This window comes from Camelus ferus, chromosome 6 (genome assembly GCF_009834535.1).
Source record: "Camelus ferus isolate YT-003-E chromosome 6, BCGSAC_Cfer_1.0, whole genome shotgun sequence".
Taxonomy (NCBI): domain Eukaryota; kingdom Metazoa; phylum Chordata; class Mammalia; order Artiodactyla; family Camelidae; genus Camelus; species Camelus ferus.
The window spans coordinates 91,452,332-91,476,188 of NC_045701.1; the positions used below are offsets into that span (position 1 = coordinate 91,452,332).

Sequence of the window (23,857 nt, forward strand, 5' to 3'; positions counted from 1 at the left end):
GCATGTGGAGCTCATTTTTACGTTAATAATTTCACATTTAAATGAAAGGGTTCTCCCATACCTAACGAGCCTAGTAAGACAGAACAGTCCATTTCCTGGAGGGAGAATTACTGCACCATTGGAAATGCAAGGCTCTGGCCAGATCTGTGAACGTAGGAATAAATCCACATTTACCACCTGGGGCTTCGTTTCTGCGAATGAACCTGACTTTGTGAATTTTCTCCAGCTGCCTGCACCCTGCTGCATGGCCTCCCCCGACCCTGGGCACTACTGTGGCTCTGCTTGTCCGGGTCCAGAGAAGGGGGGGCTGGCCCTCGCGGTGCTGGCTTGGGTCTCTGACTCTAAGGACACTTCAGAACCAGCTATAAGAGGCTGTGAAGACCAGTTGTAGTCTAAAACCAAAGTTCTACAGTCTGCATTTTTTTCTTTCTTTACCACGCTCTTCCCATTATTTTTTCTAGGCACTTACTGGAACAATGTTGTTCCCCGTGGGACAGCGTCTGCAACCAAGTGGGCCTTTGTGTTGGCTTCCAGTGCTCCCACAAAGGAAGGTTGGTTGGGAAGTGTGGTGCACAGGTTGGCAGTTGAGTAGTGAAAGCCATGGTCTGACTGTGGCCTAGTTGGGGTGGGGCGGGGCTGTATGGACCTCAGAGACTAGGTGTGGTGGTGTTGCAGGCGAGCAGCCCTGGTTAGCTGAGCCAAGGGCCCCTCAAGAAGGAGGGTCTGGTGTGGTGACTTGGAGTGAGTTTGAAGGCCAGGTGTCCTTCTGCAGGAGGGGAACATACAGTGTGGCCACTAGGGCCAGCAGCCAGTGGTACCCAGTGACATGTCTCAGGGCCAGTATGTACCAGGCTTCTCTGGGCGCCTTGCCCCTTCCCCTTGTGATTGTTGTCTTGTTTACAGCCTCTAGTCAGCCTGCGTCCCAGGGTTATGCCCCTATTAGGGCAGACCTTCCCTGCAGGCACAGACCTCCTGGCTCCGGGCAGAGTGCACAGCCCCTCTGGCAGCTTGGGCGCCTGGCAGTCAGGTGGTCCCTCTGGGGAGCAGCCAGTGCCTCCCCCCAAGACTGAACTGAGGGTCCGTTGAGAGGACGCCATGAGTCTGTGGTTCAGAGGAAGCTGTTGGTTAGTTCGAGCCATTAGTCCCTCTGGCACGAAGGTAACTTGCTCAGTACGATAAAATGCTTTCTCGCCAGACCACTCTGACTGTGGTTCTGAGATGAGTAGGCTCTGAAAACTATAGGTTATTTCCTGAGTTTGGCACAGATTCATTTGGCAGCAAAACCTGACCTGAACTGATGGGAGGCTCCTTCTAGTCAGTTTGTCCTGCTGATTATGACTGTGACACGTTTTGTTGTGGGAATGTTCGTGCCTCCCACTGGGGGGTGCTGCCTGGCTCCCAGGGCTGTTACTTCAGTATATGGCAGTACCTGTGGTTGTCAGCATCCAATGTACTGTTGAATTACAGACCATGTCTGGCCACAAGTTTTAGGGACTCTTCAGATAGTATGTTGTAACTGAGATTTTAACTTCCCCAAGAGTGGTTTGCATTTTGAGCTGAATTAAACCAAAAAGACTCTAAAAATGGTGGAGAGAATGAAAGCATGTACTTTTGAGGTGAGGATGGGAAGAAAAGGCTTTCCCACTTTCCGGGCCCTCCCCAGCAGCCTCCCCGCCCACCAGCCCGCCCCTCCTCTCATTTCCAGAAAGAGGAAGCACCCTGGTGCTGACCTTCCCCCTCTAGGGCAATGACTGAACACCCAGTCAGAGACCTCCCCGTCCATGACAGAGTGTCCAGGGCCTGGCCACTAAGCCAGCAGTGTTGCCTTCCTGAAATCTCATGAGCCTACTTGCTCTCACGTCTGTAAAGTGTCTTGGGCTTGCTTCCCATTAACTGGCTGGTCAAGGTGCTTCCCGCTGGGTCCTGACCTAGATAGAATCCAGCATGGGCGGAGGAGCCACAGCGCTTCACCGTTGACAGCTGTGACCTCTCCCGCAGGAAGCTCCCTGTGGCTGTGCCAGAGCAGCAAGGACCTGTGCCGTGTCAGCGCCCAGGACGCCCAGTCGCGCCCGTCCACCGTGCAGCTGCCTCCCGATGCCGAGATGAGGGCCTACGCCGCCTGCCAAGACGCCCTGTGGGCCTTGGACAGCCTGGGCCAGGTGTTTATCAGGACGCTCTCCAAGAGCTGCCCCACGGGCATGCACTGGACGCGCCTGGACCTTTCCCAGCTAGGTATGCCGCCTGGTGAGCGCTCCTTGAAGCAACATCGGAGTGGGATGTCACTGAACCCCCGGGGCCCCTGTGTTCAACTTGTGTGATTTCTTGTGTGACACTTTGTAAGTTGCCGGGTTTCCGGAGGTTGATTAGCCGCCCTTGCAGGTTAAATGGGCCTCAGTTTTGTAAGGACTTTACTTCCCCACCCTTTACAGGCGGCAGGGTTTTCAGAGCCTGGGAGGAGCATGTACTCAGAAAAATATGCCACTAAGACCTGCATGCAGTGATACGGTTGATGCAGCCGCTGGCCTGTCTGAAAATGGCCGTGGCTTTGTGCCCTTTAACTCTGGGGGAACCAGGGTCAGTGGCCCGTTTCCCCGACTCCTCTGCAGCTGGGAGGATTGCTGCCCAGAGGGCGAGCATCCACTCTGCTCCACCAGACAGAAGGGCTGGCGTGCATCTCCCACCGATCCCCACTCGAGGGCTGCAGAGCAAGCAGGCTAAGTAACATGACGCCCTCTGTGAGTAGTCCGTTCCTGCTCCAAGACATAAACTGACAGAAGGAGCCACCACATTAGGTCGTTCTCTGGGCAGAGTCTCAGGTGTGACTTCTGACGGCGGAGGCTGCCCCGAGGGACTCCACAGAGTCCACCTGAGCCTGAGGAATGCCTCCCTGCCCCGGGCTCCCACTATGATAAGCTGACATCCAGTATCTTGTTTGTTAGGTGATAGAAGTGAATTATACAGGCATTTAATGTTTGAGAATTCAACCACAAGCACTCACTGAGGAAAAAAAAGGAGGAGGACAAAGAAAGAAGGGAGGACTTGTCTGCCTCCCTCCCCAGCAGCCTGGCTGCATCTTCAGCTGACGGGGACCCCCAGCATCCCATCCTGCAGAGACATCATTGTTCTCGTGTCCACCAAGCCCCTGGACTTTAGCCCGCTTAGCTGAAGAAGCAGGTTGGTTTCAAAGCTAGGAATTTCCCAGGGTCATTTTGATTACTTACACCTTTGACCTCACACCCTGTGTTTTGAACCTAATCTCAGCACCAGGGCCGGTCACTTCCCACTCGTGAGCGCATTTGCCTGTCACCGTTACTGACAATGCCTGACCAGAGAGCCTTTCCTTCGTTCAGAGGTCCTACTGGCCTGAACCTTTCTCTGGCAGCCTCCAACCAGACCTGTTTGGGAGGTGCCAGTTTGGGAGTTTCTGGAGGTAGAAAGGCCAGGGCGTGGTCCGCGTCCTCCCCGCTACTGACGCTGCTGCCAGTTTGGGAGTTTCTGGAGGTAGAAAGGCCAGGGCGTGGTCCGCGTCCTCCCCGCTGCTGACGCTGCTCTTGGCACCGCCTGGGTCCGAAGCAGAGCTCGTTCCCTGGCACCACCCCCTGGGAGGAGGCCGGTGCAGTGGGTGCAGACTGCTCGGTGCTGGCCGGGCTCCACCCTGCTGGAGCTGCTCCGCCTGGGGCTCTTGCCTCCCTCCCAGTTCAGTCAGGCCCTCCTGGCACTGGCTAGCTGGCTAGAGGGTTACCGGTCTCTGAGGTGCCCATTTGGGTTTCACTGTGGTTGGTGGCCATTTTTTTGAGGGGATAAACAGCTTTGGTGGGAATGGGTCTCAGTTACAGAGTGGAAGGAAGCCGGAACAAGGCCATCCTAAGCTCAGGGTGTGCTTTGGCTGAGGGCCTGGGTGCAGAGCAGAGGAACAGCCAGGCCTCCAGTGGGTCACTCTGACAGCGGGTGCGCGGTGGTCGGGTAGAGGAGCGGGAGCTGCCAGGTTACTGGGAAACCTCAACTCTCACCTTCCTAATGGTAGCAGCAATCCCTGCCCAGAGAGATGGTGCAGATAAGCGTCCTGCGTAAGTGTCAGCCGTCTCAGGCAGGTGTGACATCCTCAGGCTGTTGGGGGAGTGCTCACCTGGGTGTAATGCTGTGCGTGGTGGGGGACAGTCACGGGGGGTTCTGCCTTTCTTAGTCTTTGTCCTGCTCTGAGCTCTGAGCTCTTGATTTTACCTACCCAGCTTATTGGCTGATACTGAGACGATGCATGGATAAAGACTGCTGTCACCACTTTCTGAACTTCCTGGGAGAGCACAAGTCCAGAGTTGGTAGGCAGGGGAGGTGTGCAGGGTGCAGCAGGAGGTGGGCAGCGACAGGCAGGTCAGCCACCGGCTGCTCTGTTGTTTGTCTGTCCCCGGGGATGGTCTGATAAAACAGGTGAATCAAGGGGGTTTTTAATTATTCTTTCTATTAGGGGATACAGATTTTGAGCGCAGGTGCCTGCTCCCTTCCCTGAACCCCCATGTGAGTGTCCGTGGTGGGCTGCCACCACGCGGCATGCGGCACGTGGCAGCGAGCAGGTGTTGCAGTGCAGTTGGCGTCAGCGCTGCCTTGCTTGCTTACCTGCAAACTTCTCTTTCCCAAGTGCACTCTTTTTTTTTCTTTTTTGAAGGGCAGTTGATTACAGTACTATATTTGTTTCAGGTATATGATGTAGTGATTTGATACTTTTATAGATTACATACCATGGAAAGTTATTATAAAATGTTGACTGTATTCCCATGCTGTACGTTACATTCTGTAATTAATTTATTTCATAACTGGTAGTTTGCACCTCTTAAACCACTTCACCTACTTCTCCCCTCCCCCACCCACTCTGCTCTGGTAACCAGTTTGCTCTCTGTATCTGTGGGTCTATTTCTGCCTCATTGTATTTGTCCATTTGTTTCGCTTTTTAGATTCCACATGTTAGTGAAGCATACAGTGTTCGTCTTTCTCTGTCTGGCGTACTTCACTAAATTTAACACCCTTCAGATCCATTCATGTTGTTGCAGATGGCAAGGTTTCATTCTTTTTTATGGCTGAGTAGTATCCCATTGTATACATGTATCACATCTTCTTTTCCCATTCGTCTGTCAGAGGACACTTAGGTGTCTTCCATATCTTGGCAACTGGAAATAATGCTACAGTGAACAGCATTATGGGGTGCATATGTCTTTCCAAATTAGTGTTTTTGGTTTTTTTCAGACAAATACTCGGGAGTGGAATTGCTGGTTTATACAATAGTTCTATTTTTAACTTTTGAGGAACCTCCGTACTGTCCTCCATAGTGGCTGCACCAGTTTAAATTCTCATCAACACTCGACTAGAGTTTCCTTTTCTCTGCGTCCTTGTCAACCCTTGTTATCTGTTATCTTTTTCACAGTGGCCGTCCTGACAGGTGTGAGCTGTTATCTCGTCTGGGCTTGCATTGCCCTGGTGATCAGTGACGCTGAGCGTCTTTTCACCTGCCTGCTGGCCATCTGTACATCTTCTTTGGAAAAGTGCCTCTTCGGGCCCTCTGCCCATTTTTCAATCAGATTGTTTGATTTTGTTGTTGTTTTTTGCTAATGTTTGGGGTTTTTTGATGTTCAGTTATATGAGTTTTTTATATAGTTTGGATGTTAACTGTGTAGTGGATACATCATTTGCAAATATGTCCTCTCATTCAGTAAATTGTCTTTCGTTTTGTTGACGGTCCAAAATGTACTCCTCTTGCTGACTTCACTGCCCTGCCCGCACTGAATTCTGCTGGAGAGGGCAGAATTCTCTCTGGCCCTGTGCTTCTCTCCTGGCCAGCGTGGCCCACAGTGCTCCTTCCAGCTGCCCCAGACGGTCTCCTGGGCTGTCTTTTCCTCTGCTCCCTGCCCACCACCGCAGGGGTCGGAGCTCCTCCTGCCATACCTGCACCACTGCAGTAACCGTAACCACCCCATGGCTCCAGGCGTGCCCACTCCTACCGCTACTGCCAGAGCTGTCTTCCAAAAACTCAGCTCCGAGGCTGTACCCTCAACGTTTAAACGGCTCCACATGCTCCTAGAGTCAAGTTCCAGTCTTTGGGGTGGCACCCAGAACCCCGCAGCCTGGCCCCGCCTTTCCGGGGCCTCGTGCCGCTGCTCTTCCCCGTGGGCCCAGCCCCGTCATGCCTGGGGTTTCCCTCTCTCCCCGTGGCCTAGCTTCCTGTCTTCAGTCCGCATCCCCGTCACAGTATGTCCCCTGGCATCCTGCTCCTGCTCGGTCCCTACAGCCATTTCAGTCTGACCCATGAGGTGTTTCCGCGAGGCGAGTGGAGGGGCTCTGTGGGCAGGGACCTCGTGCTTGGCCACACCTATGCACAGCAGGAAATTCAACCGTCAGGAAAGTTGTCATTATTCGTACCTCCATCTCTAAGGAATTCTGGGGTATGAGCTTTGATTCCTTGTTGCTGATAATCACAAATAAAACATGCAGGAGCAGGGTGCCATCACCTGTAATTCTTTAGTCCAGCTCCAGTTGCCGTCAGCCTGCCCGGGCCATGAGGGGACGGGCTGGGCTTATAAACGCTGCTCAGGGGTGTGGCTCGCCTGGTTCTTCTCTTCAGTCCCCACCCCTTCTTGACAAGAGTTCTGACGCTGAAACATACAACAAAGAGAGCCCTCCTCCTAGCTGACACCGGATGTGGACTACCCCAGGCCAGCGTCAGCCTTGGGCAGCACCAGGTGCTTGTCAGGCCTGGATGTCACCAGTCTTCACCTTGCCCGCATGACTTTAGCAAAGCATCCAGTCATGAACATGATTTCTACCTTTAATTTCTTTTGTATGCATCTCTCTTTTCTGCCCCTATGCAAATTACCTAGTCAATTGCTGCTTTGAGATTAAATTAAGAGAATTCTTCAATTAAATGTCTGGCTACTGACCGCAGTTGTAGAGATTGAATATGGAATTTTGTGATTTATGGTAGTCCTAGTTTTGGGAAGAAAATTTACATCATTTAGCAGATATTTAAGGTGCTCATAACATTTCATTTCCCAGGACACATAAATACGCACATGTCAGGCGATGAGAGGTTTTAGCAAACTAATGTAGTTTGTAATTTAATTCATCTGGTCACAGCATTTAATGAAGAAGTATTCAGCGTCAGTTCATGCTTGTAGCTAACACACAGGATTATATTTTGTAGCCATTTATGCAGAAAAGTGTTTTATAAATAGTAAAGCGCCAAATAAATGCCACTGTTTGTTCTAAAACATATGTTTTAAAAGCACTCCTAAAGGGAAAATGTCTGATCTGTTGGAGAAAGTAATTAAAACTTTTTTTTAAGTGGGAGGGAAGAACAGAACGGGGAGGCAGGAAATTGCAGGGTGTCTGTGTCAGTCAGATGAGCAGTGTTGTAACGAGCCCCATCGTCAGCAACTTAACGCAGTAAACTCTGCTTTCTGCTTCCACAAAGTTGGCTCTCGACCTGTCAGTCTTTTCAGGTGGCCGGCTCCCGGGTGGCAGCAGCTGGTCCTGCGTGGTACTTTGTGGCTCTGCCATCTTGGTCACTGCAGCAGGGGACAACTGAGAGCCCAATGCCACCTCTTTTAGGCTTCAATTCAGAAGTGACAGACACTTCTGCTCACAGCCCATCATCCAGAACTAGATGGAGCCCTGCTTGACCCTAAGGTCTGCGGGGAACCAGGGAGTGTTTAGTGGCGGGTAGTCTCTGCCCGCTGTCCCAACCTCATAAACCTGCATCCAGGCAGCCTGGGAGACTCTGAGGCCATAAACTACAGCAAAGTCCTTGATTAAATGTTTTCTTCTTTGGCCTGTCTCTTCAATTCCGAATAAGCTGATTTATACACTGAAGACTATATCCTAGCAGCCTTTTAGGTTTGTTCTAAGAGAAAGTTTGCCTTGTAACGTGAACCCCATGTTTCACCGGCAGTAGTGCCATTCACTGCTGATTCTGAGAGGCTGACCCCATGTGTTTTTGTCACCGTGTGATTCTGTTCACGTGAGCAGCTACCATCTGTAGTTCCCATTAGGGCAGATTGAAGACTCCAGCATAAAATTATTTTTTAATTAGCATCTTTAAATTAGAATTTGTTTCTCAGCTGTTTCTGAAATTTAGTGCTGAAAATACTTTGATCGTTACAAATCTTTTATGTAGTGTTAGGGCTCAAGGCTATCTATTTTGACTCACTGGTAAGACATTCCATGAAAGATTAAGGAAGGAAAAAGATACAGTTAATATCAGTAAAGAGAAATCGTCATCTTTAGGAAATGTACGAAGGAGCATTTTTTTATTAGTAGTAGGTTAATACTTTTAAACTAAATACACACGATGAGGTTTTCACATGGCAGGATCTGTGCCTCAGTGCTTTGGTGCAGACACACGGGCTGTCATCTGATGCCAGTGACAGCTGTGTGAGGTATCCCAGAACAGCACTGCCAGCTGGATGTAGCTGCACCCTTTTCCCCCTGCTTTAAAGTCAAAATGACTCACCCTCTAACGAGTCATCAGAAGACAAACCATTCTACTTGAGAAACAGGCAAAAGACTTGCCAGACACTTCACAGAAGAAGATACGCAGATGCCCTGTGAGCACATTAAAAGGGTCTCAGCATCATTAGTTACCAGGGAAATGCAAATTCTAGCAATGACAAGATGCCGCTTCACACTCATTAGAATAGCGGATGTGGAAACGGCGCCAGAAGTGGGTGCTGTGGGCCCCCGAGTGCACTGCGGGTGGGTAGGTGTGGGGAACTGGCGCGCGCTTAAGAGGTGAACATACCTCTGCCCTGTGGCCCGGAGTTCCACGCCTAGGTGTTATTCAGGAAAAACAGCTCATGTTCACAAAAAAAAAGTCTCCTGCAGGAATGATTATATACATCAGCTTTACTTCTGATAGCAAAACGTGGAAATGGCTCAAATGCCCACAGGATAAGCCAACTGTGGTGTTTACATGCAGTGGAATAAACTCAGTGAGAAAAAGGTGTGACTGTGGATGAATCTCGTGTACAGTGCATCACATGGAGTGGAAGAAGCCAATTCTGGGGAGTGCATATGTGTGGTTCTGTTCACGTGACATCTAGACTGGACTGAACTGATCCAAGGTGGTAGAGATGAGAAGGGTGGTTGCCTGGGGGCAGAAGGGGTTGCCCAGAAGGGGCCTGAGGGAACTTTCTGGGGTGATAAAAATGTCCCGTAACTTGATAAGATGTGGGTTACCTGGGCACATTCATTTGTCAGAGCTGACTGAACTGAGCGTGTAAGGTCTGTGCACGCCCTGGATGTGGAGTCCCAGAGGCCAGAGGGAGCTGATGGGGAGCGGTCCGGCTGGCCTGGGTTCGAGCCTGAGTCCACCTTTGTCTCCTGGCTTAGCCACCTTCCCGCCCTGGGAACTCGAGCAGATCTCTGCATGTCTGGCTTCGCGTGGGGACTGGGGGGATAATAGCCACGCGTCATTGTCGGGAGGTTTGTAGCTTGACTGTTGCTCTCTTTGCCAGAAAGACGATAATCTGTGTAATTTCTCTCTAAAGGCTCCTCCCGCTTCCTTTCCTCTTAAAATTGGTTTAATCAACAAGGAAAAGTGTAAAAAGAAAAGTGAAGATTCTCAGAGGCTTAATTAGTTAATCGTAATTCTAATTAGGATCAAGGTTACCTACAGAGGTGAATTCTCTCTCCCCAGATCCAGAATTTGCAGGTGACAGTTCTGTATCTGTTGAAGCTAATGATGGGGCCCCCATTGAGAAATTAAGCTCCGTGCTTGGTGGCTGAGGGCACTGTGCTGATGGCGTCCTGACTGTTTCGCCGTGGCACCTGGCAGGTGGCAGGGCAGCCAGAGGCCTTGGTGACGCTCCTGTGCTATAGTTTCTCCAGCTGCGGTTCAGCTGCAAGTGCAGCCCCGTCTGTTCCTGTGGAGTGTGACATCAGCGCTCACAGACTAAGTGAAGGGTCAGTCATTTTACAAAAGTCGTAAGTGCGTGTACTTTTCCTTTATTTGTCTTCAGGAGCTGTAAAACTGACGAGCTTGGCCTGTGGAAACCAGCACATCTGGGCCTGTGATTCCAGGGGAGGAGTCTACTTCCGCGTTGGAACCCAGCCTCTGAATCCCAGTCTGATGCTTCCTGCCTGGATAATGATTGAGCCACCCGTCCAGGTAAGCAAAAGTTAACTGATGCCAACTTGCTCCTCAGGGAGCTGTTCGGATGCTGGTGTTGGGAAAGGACCATGCTTGTGTGGGCCTCCCAGCAGGTGGGGGCAGAGCCTTGTGTCTGGGAGTCTGGGGACCCAGGCGTGCCCCAGGTCAACACACACTCTTCATTGGCATCCCAGACTTAGAAATTGGTATTTGTGAAGTTTAACAGATTGTTAAAGATTATCTGAGCCACTGCTAAGTTTTTTGTTTCTCAAAATAAAAATATTTTGTTTTTAACTTTTTATAAAAATGAGCATTATTTAAAAAAAAATCGTAAACAGTACCCAAAAGTGTAGAGAAGAAAGTAAAAGTCACTTAAAAATCTTGTCATGGAGATCATCAATAGCCAGCATTTTGGGAGTGCCTTTCCTGGTTTGTGGAAGAAATTCCTTCTCTGGTGAGCCCCATCCCTGCCCCCGCCCCTGCTGTGTTTGTTTACCATGTATTCTAAATGTTCTTCTTTTTCTCTTGATTATTATTTTTTTGGGGGGGTGAGGTAAGTAGGTTGATTTTTTTTTTAATGGAGGCCCTGGGGATTGAACCCAGGACCTCATGCATGCTCTGCACACACTCTGTCACTGAGCTACACCCTCCCCCGTCTTTTGACTGTTCTGCCACTCAAATAAGCAGCAGAAGTGTGGCTTTAGTGTACTGTTCAGTTACCCTTAAATATCTAATGGGCCTGGTTTCTGTGCTAAGTATATTTCTGCTAAAATTTATGATTAGGGAACTGTGATTTAATGAGAGTCACTTGATCTAACTCCTGCTAGTCCTCACTTTGTGACTTTGTTGGGAAGAACATGCAGTTGCCATGTGAGGAGGTGGTGGCATGGCAGGAGTGGTTAGTCCTTGCACAGAAAATGTTTAAATGGAGACAGGAAGGAAATTGAGTGTTTAGGTGAATGCCTGTGTTCATGACTGCGTTTTGGGCATCACGAACCCTCAGAGATGGGGCAGCAGAGGTCAAGGGACAAGATGCAGGGCTGGCCGTGAGGACCACCAGGCCAGCCCATCAGACACGCGCTGTGTGCCGGGAAACCCTACAGTTGGACAGGACTTAGGTCCCAAGTTCTTTCACCCCACGGGTTAGTGGTCATGGCCTCGGGGAGGCTCCGTGTCACTCCTAGTCCTCACAGGGTTGTGGGGGGTGAGTTGAATCCTGTCTGTGATGACACTTCCTGAGTTAGAAAGCGCCGTGCACACATGAGGTGACAGTGAGTGCTCCATCTTCCTCTGCACACAGTGGCATGGTGGGCACAGGCCTCCCCGCAGAGGGCGGAGTTTTGTCCCTGGCATGGCTGAGCGCTGCCGGTGCTCAGTGATTACGAAAGCAAGCCGGCTTGTAGTTGGTTTCAGTGCTGTCCTCAGATTCTCTTTCGGCAAGACACCTTGTTGCCTGGCTCCTTTGGTATGCCATTGTCAACCCCTTCTTTCTTTGTTTTTTTCTAACAGCTTTATGTTATTTCTTTAAAGAGTTACAATTCACCCTTTTACAGTCTACTCAGTGGTGGTTAGAATATTCACAAAGTTGTGCAGCCGTCTCTGCTGTCCAAATCTAGAACTTTCTCATCACCCCAAAAAGAAACCCCCTTACCATTAGTAGTCACTCCCTTTCCTCCCAGAACCCCCACCCCCTCAGGCCCTGGCAGCCACTAATCTACTATTTCTCTACATTTGCCTTCTCTGGATGTTCCTATTTCATATAAATGTAATCATACAGTATGTCTGCTGTCTTCCTCTGAGCGTCGTATTTTCAGAGTTCGTCCAGGTTGTAGTGTGTGTCAGTACTGCGCTCCTTTTTATGACCAAATAATATTCCATTGTGTAGATAGACCACATTTTGTTTATCCATTCATTAGTTGATGGACATTTGGGTTGTTCCTACTTTTTAGCTGCATGAATAATGCTGCTCTGAACTTTCGTGTACAAGACTTGTGGACATATGTTTTCAATCCTATTGTGTATGTAACTTTAAGTGGAATTCCAGGGTCATATGGTAATTGTATGCTTAACTTTTTAAGGAACTGCCAGAGTGTAGTCCACAGTGGCTCCACCATTTTATGTTCTACCAGCAGTGTATGAGGGTTCCAATTTCTCTACATCCTCACTGAAAAATTTTCTTGCCCAGTTTTTTAATTCTAGCCATCTTGGGTATAAAATGGCATCTTGCTGTGGGTTTTTTTTTTAAACAGGGTAAAAACTTTATTGAAATAGGGAAAGATTAATTTGTATATTGTGTGAGTTACTGAATGTTATGATTTATATTAGAATAGTCCCATAAAGAAAGTGATCTGATCCAAATTGGCACTTTTTGTTATAATTCAATTGGGTTTTTTTAAATTAAGAGATAATTGCCATATAACATATTAGTTTCAGTTGTACAACATCATCACCATTCAGTATTTGTGTATATTGTGAAGTAAGTCTGGTTACCATCTGTCATGATGCATAGTTACAATTTTTCTCTTGGGATGAGAACTTTTAAGATCTGTTCTCTTAGCAGCTTTCAAATTGTACATTACACCCCCATGTCCCTGTGGCTTTGATTTGCATTTCCCTAGTGACTAGTGATACTGAGCAACCTTTCATGTGCTGGTTGATCATTCGTACATCTTCTTTGGAGAAGTGTCTATTCAAATATTTTGCTTATTTTTAATTGTATTGTCCTTTTATTGTAGAATTGTAAGACTTCTCTATGTATTCTGGATACTAGACCCTTTTATAAGAATTATGATTTACAAATATTTTCTCTCATTTTCTGCATTATCTTTTTACTTTTTTTGTGGTGTCCTTTGATGCACAAAAGTTTTTTTATTTTGATGACGTCCCTTTTATGTGTTTTCCCTTCATCGCTTGTGCTTTCAGTGTCCTGTCTAAGAACTACTGCCTAAGCCAATGTCAGGAAGATTTATACCTGTGTTTCCTCCTAGAAGTTTTATAGTTTTAACTCCTACATTTAGATGCTTGATTCATTTTGAGTTAATTTTTGTATATGGTGTGAAGGTGTCCATATTCCTTCTTTTACTTTATGTGTAGATACTCAGTTATACCAGCACCACTTATTGAAAAGACTGTCTTTCCCCATTAAATTGTCCTGACAGCCTTGTCAAAATCAGTTGGTCATTAATGTAAGGACTCTAAACTCTGTTCCAGTGATCTGCATGTCTGTCACTGTGTCATCAGTACCACACCGTCCTGATTACGTGGCTTTATCAAATTTTGAACTCAGGAAGTGATTTTTCTTTTTTAAGATTGTTTTGGCTACTTGTGTGTCCTTCATATATCCATATGAATTTTAGGATCAGTTTGTCAATTTCTGCAATAAATGTAAACTGGGATTTTGATAAGAATTGGGCTGAATCTGTAGATCAGTTGAGGAAGTACTGCCATCTTAATAGTATTAAGCCTTCCAATTCATGAACATGGGATGTCTTTGTATTTTTTAGGTTTTCTTTAATTTCTTTAAATGGATGTATAGTTTTCAGAGTATACATTTTATGCTCCTTTTGTTAAATTTATTTCTTTTATTCTTTCTGATTATATTGTAAATGGAACTCTTTTCTTAGTTCTGTTTTCAGTTTGTTCATTGCTAGTATATTTTTATATACTGCTCTTGTATCTGGAAACCTTGGTAAACTTGTTTATTGGTTCTAATAACTTTTTAGTAGATTCTTTAGGATTTCCTAAATACAAGATCATTTCTACAAATAGAGATAACTTTACTTCTTTCTTTCCTACCTGGATGCCTTTTATTTTGTTGTCTTGCCTGATTGTCCTGGGTAGAATCCCCTGTACAATGCTGAATAGAAGTGGTGAGAATGGATAGCCTTGTCTTGTTCCTGATCTTGGGAGAAAGCATCCAGTCTTTCACCATTAAGTAACAGTGTTAGCTGTGTGTTTCTGTAGATGCCTTTTTCAGATTGTCTGTATTGCTGGATTTGATTGCTAGTATTTTGTTGAGGAATTTTGGGTCCCTATTCATAAGGGAAGTTGGTCTTTGGTTTTCTTTTCTTGGCGTGTGTTTGTCTGGTTTTGGTATCAGGGTAATGCTCACCTTTTATGAGTTGAGAAGTGTTTCCTTCTCATATTTTTTAGAAGAGTTTCTGGAGGATTGGTATTAATTATTCTTTAAGCGTTTGTTAGAGTCCATCAGTGTAGGCCTCAGGTTTTCTTTGGGGGGTGTTTTTTGGTTACTGATTCAGTCTCTTTACTTGTTATAGGTTGATTCAGAATTTTCTATTTCCTTTTGATTCAATTTGAGTAGTTTTTATATATCTTTTTAGAAATTTGTTCATCTGTGTTATCTAATTTATTGACATCCAGTTGTTTATAATATTCCCTTGTAATCCTTTTAATTTTTAGAAGGTTGGTAGTTATGTCCCCTTTTCTGTTTCTGATTTTGGTAATTTGAGTGTTGTCTCTTTTTTCTTTTTTGGGGGGGGAATCTCTTTTTTCTTAGTTAATTTAGCTAAAAGTTTGTCAATTTTGTGGATCTTTTCAAAAACTATCTTTTGGTTTTGTTGATTATTCTCTCTCTCTGTCCTCTGGTTCATCTGTTTCCTCTCCAGTCTTTGCTTTTCCGCACCGTCTTGTGCACAGTGCTTTGCTTGCCAGGGAGACTCCTCTGAGAGCTCTAAGCAGTGTTTGTCACATTCATCACACTCCTGTGGAAGACCTAGAGGAATCTTGGACTATATCGGTCCTTTGGTCCCAGCACAGAGCCACTCCAGGGCCAGTGAAGGGCTGCCTGGTGGAAGAGCAAGGTCTGCAGGATGGGTGGTGGTGAAGGACTATTGAGCAGGTTGGAGCACGTGTGCTCTGCCCCAGCCTCTTCCTGTCAAGCCAAAGGCCAGGATGAGGGGAGTGGAGCCGGGCAGGGAGCCGCGGGCGGCGGGGGCCCAACCAGCTGGACTCTTCTGTGCACCTGTCTGCAGCCGTGGGCACTCGGGTCTCTGGCTGAGTTGCGGCCCAGCCAGAGGGTTACATCAAGGACCGCGTGAAACTGCAAATTCCTCTTCCTTTTCTCCATTTGTATTCTAGAATAACCTCTAGGAAGCAGAGCTAAAATTGGGTGAAGAAAGCTTTACTTGGAGTGCTCTGTTGACTGTGGTGATCAACAGCTTTGCCCAGGAAAATGGCCAAAATAGAACAAATTCACATGAAAGGGCCTCAAAGCTGTGCTCTGAATAAAGTAGTGATTGCTAAATAGGCTGTTAAACATTAACTATTTCAAGCAGTTTCGCTGAATGGGGACCACATTTTCTCATTCAGTGGCTTTCAGTGTGCTATAGAAGAAATGCAGTTGGTGTGCGATTTCTAGGTACACAATTGGTTCCTGAGGGAAGAAAAATCAGCCTTTCCATTTGCACAGGCCTTTGTGCTACGCTTTTCCAAGCTTTGCTGGGCACCAAGGCCTGGGCTGGGACACTAACTGCTGGAGCCTGTGTTTTAGGAGAAAGCTTACGTTTAAATGGAATTTTAAATTAATCTTAAAATTGCAGAGGGTCCTGAGAAGATGAGTCCGGCAGTGGGAGGGGAGGGAAATGAGGCCTCATTAAAAGATTTAGAAAGTCAGGACAGTTCGGTGGAATCCAAGTGTTAGGATGTAAATGGGGTTTCCTTGTTTTGATCGTAATCAACCTCTTTCCACTTCATTTTACTCCTTGGTCGTGAGGTTCTTTCCTGGTCTGCAGGTAAGGATGTGTTTGCTGCTGAGACACGTGGAAGCAGTAGGAGATGCTGAGGGCAAAGAAGTGAAGCCACAGGGACCCTCTGGAATTCACAGCAGTTTCTCTATTTCTGTATCCTGCTCTCTTCTCTGGTGAAACCTCCTTCCTGTAGTAGTTTTGGAGTGAAGTTTTAACAAAGTGCTCAAAACAAATGACTCAGTTTTCAGACTTGCTAACATTTAGAAGGATTTGGAGAAAATATTTATAGTTGTGTTTAGCATCTTTTTCTTTGGAGTTTGCTGCTTCGGTTAGAGTTTTCTGTCCGTGTGAGAGATGCCTCTGAAGCAAACACACTTGGTGATGTGGTTTCACGGTTCTGTAGGCACTGTGTGCCCCAGTGGAAGAAGAGGCTTGTCCTGCCACCCCCGCCCCAGAGCCCCCCCCCCCCATCTTCCCTCGATGGAGCTTCTTTGCGGTCCCGTTTGCTCCCCTCTGTCTGGAACAACAACAACAAAAAAGGCAAAATAAATATACAAGCAGGATAATAGGTGATCCAGTGAGAAAGCCATGCTCACATGTGCTGCTGGGGACGGAACTTGATGAAACGCGACACATCAAGGTCTCTGGAGATGCTCACAGCGAGGACGGGACGGCTTTGGCGGGAGGACTGTGAGGATCAGGGAGGACCGGCCTGAGCTGGGCGCTGGTGATGCATCAGAGGGGAGGCCCCTGGGGGGGCAGGGAAGGGGCTTCTTCCTCGCTGCTCCCACTGGGGCGGTGCTGAGCCCCTGCCCCCTCCACCTTCCGCGGGCGCCCACCACCTGGTCACTCACACAGGGGACAGAGATGGCAGTAAGAGGGGAGCCCCACACTCCGAAGCCATGCCCTGTGGGCATATCCAAGTGCCTGCTTCTGAGAGTTTGGGGAGTTCTGACAGCTCGTGTCCCCCCGACAGAAACGGGGCCTGGCAGGTGATCAAAGCAGGTCCTGCTCACCTCACGTGGGCCCCTGTGCGTTAAATCCCTCCTCACATGCTAGTGAGCGGCCTGCTCTCCAGACACCACGTGCGCCCTGAAGCAGCGGGAGTGCCCGTCTCCTGGGCGGGAGCACGAAGCTTCGTGTGCCAAGCGTGGGACGTGGTCACATCTGACTGTCCCTGCTTTTGAATAAAAGGGGGGGTTGGGGAACACACAGGCCGGTACCACCCTGAAGACCATGGGGACCTGTGTCTCCAGCTCTGGGCGGTAGGGATGGTGATGGCTACCACAGCTCAGTACAGAAAAGAGGAAATGAGGTAACTGACGTGGCTGACGCAGCACCACAGAGCATCCCGCAGCCATCATCCTGAGTGAAGCAACTACCCTGGTTCCATGACGTTCCAGAACAGGTCCAACAGAACGAACCTTTGGGGACAAAAATCATATCCATGGTTGCCTGGGTGGGGTAGGGGGAGGTGACTGGCAGGGGGCTTGAAGCTGCTTCGTCGTGGGTTATGATTTGTCAAAACTCACGGAATGACATGCCTCCAGTCTGTACGCTTACTGTAGGTAAACTTCACCTCAGGATAAAACTGGAAGCAAATAGTGAGCTCTGGTCAATGATTTACACGTTGAAGTGTTTAGGGGAAGCTACTGATGTCTGCAACTTACTTAGAGGAACATTCAAAAATAAGATAGACGGATGGGTGGATGGACACACAGACAGAAAAAGCAAAAAGCAAGTACAGAAAGTATTACGGTAGTGGGGACACTGACACAGGATGTTTTGGGGCAAAGGAAGCCAGTCTACATTGGGTCCAGACCTTCTCTCGGTGACCAGACTAGCTGCCCCTGTGTGTGCCTGCTAGCACTGTTGCTAACCCTGGTCTCGCCAAGCCAGCATTGCTTGTGTCCACGAAGCTGCAAGAGACTTCATACCCTGCACCCCAGTGTCCATAGCAGCACTGTTTATAGTAGCTGAGACATGGAGACAACCTAAATGTTCATCAATAGATGACTGGATAAAGAAGATATGGTGTGTGTATATATATAGAGAGAGAGAGAGAGAGAGAGAGACACACACACACACACACACACACACACGCACAATGGAATACTACTTGGCCATAAAAAACAATGAAATATTGCCGTATGCTGCAACACGGATGGACCTAGAGATGATCATACTAAGTCAAGTAAGTCAGACGGAGAAAGACATCAAATGATATCACATATATGTGGAATCTGAAAGTATGATACAAGAGAACTTAGTTACAAAACAAAAACAGACTCACAGACATAGAAAACAAACTTACAGGTGCCAGAGGGGAAGTGGGGGAGGGATAAATTAGGAGTTTGGGATTTGCAGATCCTAACTGCTATATACAAAATAAACAAGGTCCTACTGTATAGCACAGGAAACTATATTCAATATCTTGTTATAAATGTGTGTGTATGTATACACACACACACACACACACATATATATATATATACACACACACACACACATGACTGAATCATTTTGCTGTACACCTAAAAGTAAAACAACATTGTAAATGAACTCTACTTCAATTAATAAAAGAGAGGCTGCATTCCCAGCTGGTCTGCGCACAGGCACCTCGGACAGACGCAGCGGGAAGGTATGTGGACACCTCCCAGGGGCCTTCAGGGCCTTCCCCATCGGAGGTGGGGTACAGTGCTCGGGGAAGCAGCGGCTGCTGGAGCCCTGCCAGCCAGGACTGCCCCCTCCAGTGTCAGAGACTACTGCTTGACATCAAAAGAACCTGAACTAAAACTTACTTTCTTCCATATGAGATCAAGTGACCTTGGGAAAGTTGCTCAAACTCACTGGCCCTTCACCTCCTGACCAGTAAAGAGAAGAGCCGCGTCCACCTGAGGACCGTCTGAGGCACGTGTCCAAAATGCCCGGGCCTGGCTCCCTTCCCGGAGGGAGACTCGGCATGAGTGGGGCTCAGACGTCTGGCTGGCTTTCCTTTTCGTCAGAGCCCACGTGTGAGCCCATAGGTTCCACGTCAGCCTGCTCTGCGCGATGTGGGCTGCAGGAAACAGGTCTCCCCATCCAGTTTCCCCTCTCCAGAGAACTACTTTCCTTTAGCTTCTTACCCTGAATAACTTTGTGGGGAGCTATTTCTTGTATTTCCATCTCGTTTTCTGTGTGGTTTTACATATTCAACCCCAAGCCCTCCCTGCCAGCTGCCTCAGTTTCCCTCCGTTGGGCGGACATGTCGGGTCTGTGCAGCTCACGTTGGAGCATCTCCCTGGGGGCTGGCGGCTGCATGTGGGCCCGGCTGCCCCCTTCCGGAGTCGCCCTCGGCCTGCGCACGTGCGGCCCCCCCCCCCCGGGCCCCCGTCCTCCTCTTTCTGCCTCTGTACTGGTGGAGTTTGCCCTCCAGGCTCTGTGGGGGTGACTTCCAGAGACACCGCCTGTCTGAGGGGCTTTGGCCGTGGGGACTCACCCTTGACCTCTCGGGCACAGCCGTCTAGGCTGGAAGTCCTCTTCCCTTAGACTCTTTTCTTCCGTCATCTCCTGGCACCCAGTGTTGCTGTTGAGAAGTCTGAAGCTGTTCTGATACCTGATCCTTGGCCTCTGAGCTGTTTTTCTCTCTCTGGAGGTTTGTCGGGCATCTCTGCGGCGTCCTGAGCACAGGTGGTGGCGTGCGCCCGGGGCCTGTTGTGGCCTCCGTGTTGGGGGCCCTGAGGCCGGCGGCGTGGCCCGGGCTCTGGGCCTCTGCCCGCCTCTGCCCGCCCTGCTCCTGTCCGCTGTTTCTGAGTCCTGCTTTTGTGCCCTGGTTTCTTCCCAAACTGGCCTCTACTCCCTCACCTTTGCTTCTGCGTCCTGCCCTGTGTGCTCTCGTCCTGCTCCTCACCCTGCAGCGCCCCACGGCTTGCTCCTGTGGTTGTGTTTTATTTCAGGCATGGCTGTCGCTGTTCCGCGCTTGTCAGGGCTTCTCCTGCCCCCAAGGGTGTCTCTGAAGCTTCCTCCCCTGTGAGGCCCCCATGGTCCCCGAGGTGCCTGCTTTCTTCTCTCCTCTCTTTTCCACGCAGAGGCTTTCCTTAGATGTGGTGATCGTGGTTATAAGGGGGGGCCCTGAGCGTGCGTGAGGCTCGCTGAGCGTGGTCTGTGCGCGACGGCCTGGCCCTGGCTGTTTGCTGGCGGTCCCTGCGCTCTGCTGCCTTCAGCCCGCTGGGCCCCGCTGAGCCCTTTCCCCTCACCTGCTCCTTCCCAGCTCCCGAGTCGTGTGGCTGTATTCTCCTCTCATTGTCCATGTCCTTGTGAGGTTTGAACCTTTTTTGTTTGTTTTTGACTCCCAGTCTCCGTGTAGTGTTGTTTCTTTCCGAAGGGACTAAGAGGACAGGTGTGTTCTGCCATCATTGCCCAGGGCTCTGGGTTCCAAAGCCTCGCAGGTGATCACACCCAGTGCTGAGAACCGTGGGTTGAGGTCACCCCTTCCCACCCACACTGGTGGGGCTGCAGCTCCTCAGAGACACCCCGGCCACCTGTCTGTCTCCCTCTGCTCCTCTGAGCATCTGAGTGGGGTCTCGGTGGCGGTGGTGCTCCCTGTTGCATATTAAATTGTTTGATGAGCAGGGGTGCCGCCTGCAAGTGAGGAGATGGGACCTCCAAGAATGCAGTCGAGTGCTGTTGGACGGAACAGCCCCATTTTGAGGAAAATTAAATTTTTTTGCCACTTACTGTATTTTTCCCCCACGTTGCCTTTTGCCCCATGGTTCCGTCTAAACACCTGTTGTTTTCAAGCTTTCATCTCCTCGAACTCCCCTTCTCAGAAACTTTCGCCTTCTCTGGGATATTTGGCTCTAGGCCTTTTCTCTCGTTCTGGGCGGCCAGGATTCCCAGTCAGGGACCCCCCAGGTAGGGATTGGCTGCCCTTGCCCTGCATTGGTCCCCTAACATCAGGTGACCCAGAGTTTAAAGCAAAGACCCGGGACCCCATCCCAGCTGATATGCACATGTGAGCACCAGGAAGGGCCTACGTTGATGCCAGGGGAGCGAACCAGAGGGCGCCTCCAGGTGTCTTTCCCTTCCGGGCGTCCCTCCTGGGGACGGCCAGTCCTGGGTCTGCGTGGGCGGCAGGCAGCAGCAGGCCCGCAGCGCCGGCCCGGTCCAGCAGCTGCCAGGACAGCCGGGGCCGGGGCCCTGGGATAGTCTCTGCGGCCCTGTCATGTCAGCGCAGCGCTGGAGCCCTGATGCTGACCACAGCCCCGTCACGCAGGCTGAGGTCTGCTCGGCGCGGTGGGCAGCCTCACCAGCCCTTGCACGGGAGGAACGGAACGTGACGGCTGCCCCGGAAGCCTGTTTCTGAGTGGTTTCTTTAGCGCACCCCCCGGCAGTGAGCAGACGCAGTGCCTTGATGGATCCTGAAGTCACACTTCAGACCAGATGGGGGCCGAGGAAAGTGCTGGAAGCAGTGCAGGCGTCACCGGGGAAGAAAGAGGACCTCTGGCTTCATGTTGGCTGAGAGGAAAGCAGCAGGGACTTTGCTCCCGTCCACACCCCGGCATCTGGTGGCCTTACTCAGCCAGGTCAGCAGTTTTCAAGCAGCTTTAGCAACTCATTCTTCAAATAAAATCCTGTACCTAAGCCAAATGTGTTCAACAAATACTAGCAGAGAGCTGATCCCGTGAAACTGCCCCAGTGCCTCCTGCAGGGGCCCAGGGCAGCTCGCAGAGCTGGGGCTCCGTGAAAGCCCCATCAGAGGAGCCTCCCTGGCCACCCAGCTCATTCTCCTGCTGAGGACATGGAGCCCGGGGAGGGGATCTGCCTCAGGTCACACACTGACTTGGAAGCCAAAGACAGCACCGAGTCGTTCACCCCGAGAGCTTGTCACCACTGGTATCCAGGTTTCAGGCTTATGTGAAATTAGAAGGGATAGACCAGAAGCAGGACGAGGATCTGCTTCAGGGGAAAACACAAAGGAATTAAAGTGAACGGAACCCAGAAAGTGCAACAGCCATGGGGCCACGTGCCCAAGGACCGAACAAACCCCACGCTTCAGGGGCTGAGAGCTTCCGACCGCAGCCGGTACAGACCCCGCAGGCTGGAGGGAAATGCAGTTCGCCATGTGGCACAGGTGCTGGGTGGACTCGAGGTTAGTTTGAGCAGAGTGGGGAGGAGGGGACAACCTGGAGCAGAGGGAGGGGTCTAGAAAGCACAGCTGGCCACCGTGGTGGGCGGTGTGTCTCCAGGAGGCGTCTTGCCCAGTGTGATTCGTGCTGCTGCTTTGCAGCTTCTGAGTAACCCTCGTCAGTGTTCCTGAAACGTTCCTGCTGAATTTTACCCAGGTTCACGTAAGGTCCACACCAAAATGATCTGTCTAGATAAACATTTCCTTTGGCTGTGGAATTTTCAATTTTTTTTTCTTTTAGCCTGGATTTATTCACATTCTGGCTGAGGGAAGTGTGTCTGTGTGTGTCTGTGTGTTCCTTAGGACAGAGGCTCAGTCTGCTAGAAGTTTGGAGAGCTCGAGACTCGGCTCTGGCCACGGGCAGGCCCCCTCACTCCTCCACATCACTTTTGTCAGTTTTCTCACCCAGAATATAAGGAAGTTGGGCTTAGCTGATCTCCTGGTCCCTTCCAGCCCACAGTCATTTTTGGTGAGTCCTTTTAATCAGAAAAACTAGATTTCTCTTTGTTAAGAAGCGTTGTTTTCTCATGAGCCTGGAGTTGGGTGTACCGCCCTCCTCTCCACGTTGTGTGCGGCCACTGGGCCTTGCTGCCCCGTTAGGTCCATTTCATGAGCGTGTCTTGAGCAGAGGCTCAGTGAAACCAGCCCCGCCTGGAGCTGTGAGGGTTCTGAACATGGAAAAGGTAACGGATCCTGAAGCTGGAGGGGCGTGAGTGAGGGGGGAAGGCCTGGTGGGATGAGCGTGGATGGGGCCCCTTCTGGCTGGTAGATGGGGGCAGGGGGCCCTTCAGGAGGCTGATGAAGTGGGCAGTCTGTGGGCTGGGCCTTGCAGGGCAGGGAGGGTTTTAACAGCGCACTTGCAAGGGGAAATCCAGAAGGTCTGATAAGAGCCAAAGGCCAGTGCTGTGGGACCCGGCCAACCATGAGGCCAGAAAGGAGGTGTTGCTGGTGGGGGGTGCAGGGCCACAGGGGCGGGGGTCACCCTGCAGGCGCAGGCACTGTGGCCACGGGGCAAGGCAGTCATGTGCCCAGTGCAGATTATCCTGCAGCCCTGGGCAAGGCGGTTTGCTGTGGGGAGACCAGTTAGGAGCCCCCTGACAGCTGAGGCCACACGCCACAAGGGGCCAAGCCTGCAGGCTCGTAAAGTTGAGTAGAAAACCAACTTCAATGAAGGTCACTGAGTGATGGGTGGACGGCTTCTGGGTTGCACGCTTCCTGCCTGCAGCTGCCACCCGCGGAGGGGCGGGTGACGGGCCACCAGAGCCAGCAGCTGCCTCTTAACCATTGTCTGTAGTTAACCAGAATCATTTATCCTAGGAGTGTGTGGTCTTGTCACAGCTGACTTAGCAGCTGTAGCGGAATTCTCGGAGGAATGTTCTAGGTGGGAAGCTTGGAGGCAGAGTTAAGTACTGTATCAAACTCAGACAAGCTTGTCTTGATTCCAGGAAACAGAACCTGTCTCATTTCTCGTTCATGTTGTCTGAGCTCAGTGGTATCTTCACTGCACCCAGCAGCTCAGATGAATCCTTTGACCTGAGAACAGTCGCACTGGCCCCCAGCCGGTGTGTGCAGCACCGGGGCCCTTGCAGTCACAGTTTGGGAACAGCCCACCACGTGAAAACCTCGTCCCTTAACTTGAACTTCACATCTAGTCAAGATCTCAATGTATGAAATAAATTCTGGAGAGTCTCTTGAGTAATGGGAAAGACCTTTATCTGTAATGCTGGTGACTTGGAATACGTAAAACGTGCTGTTCCTTGTTCATAATAATTAGTAATGAGTGTTTATCTTTTGAAAACGTAGGCTAGCAGCTTGGGGTTCCCCCACCACCGCCATAAGGCCTTGTTTGAGAGA

The 23,857-nt window shown here is 49.8% G+C and overlaps 1 protein-coding gene across 3 annotated transcripts in view; it reads left to right on the plus strand.

Annotated features, from left to right (window-relative positions):
- TECPR2 (tectonin beta-propeller repeat containing 2) overlaps positions 1-23,857 on the plus strand; it is an 81,953-nt gene that overhangs the window by 50,100 nt on the left and 7,996 nt on the right. For all 3 annotated transcript variants that reach the window (XM_032482711.1, XM_006175658.3, XM_032482712.1), the window contains 3 exons: positions 462-551; positions 1,999-2,232; positions 10,002-10,150. In XM_032482711.1, coding sequence (XP_032338602.1) covers positions 462-551; positions 1,999-2,232; positions 10,002-10,150 — 473 coding nt within the window. The remainder of the gene's footprint in view (positions 1-461; positions 552-1,998; positions 2,233-10,001; positions 10,151-23,857) is intronic.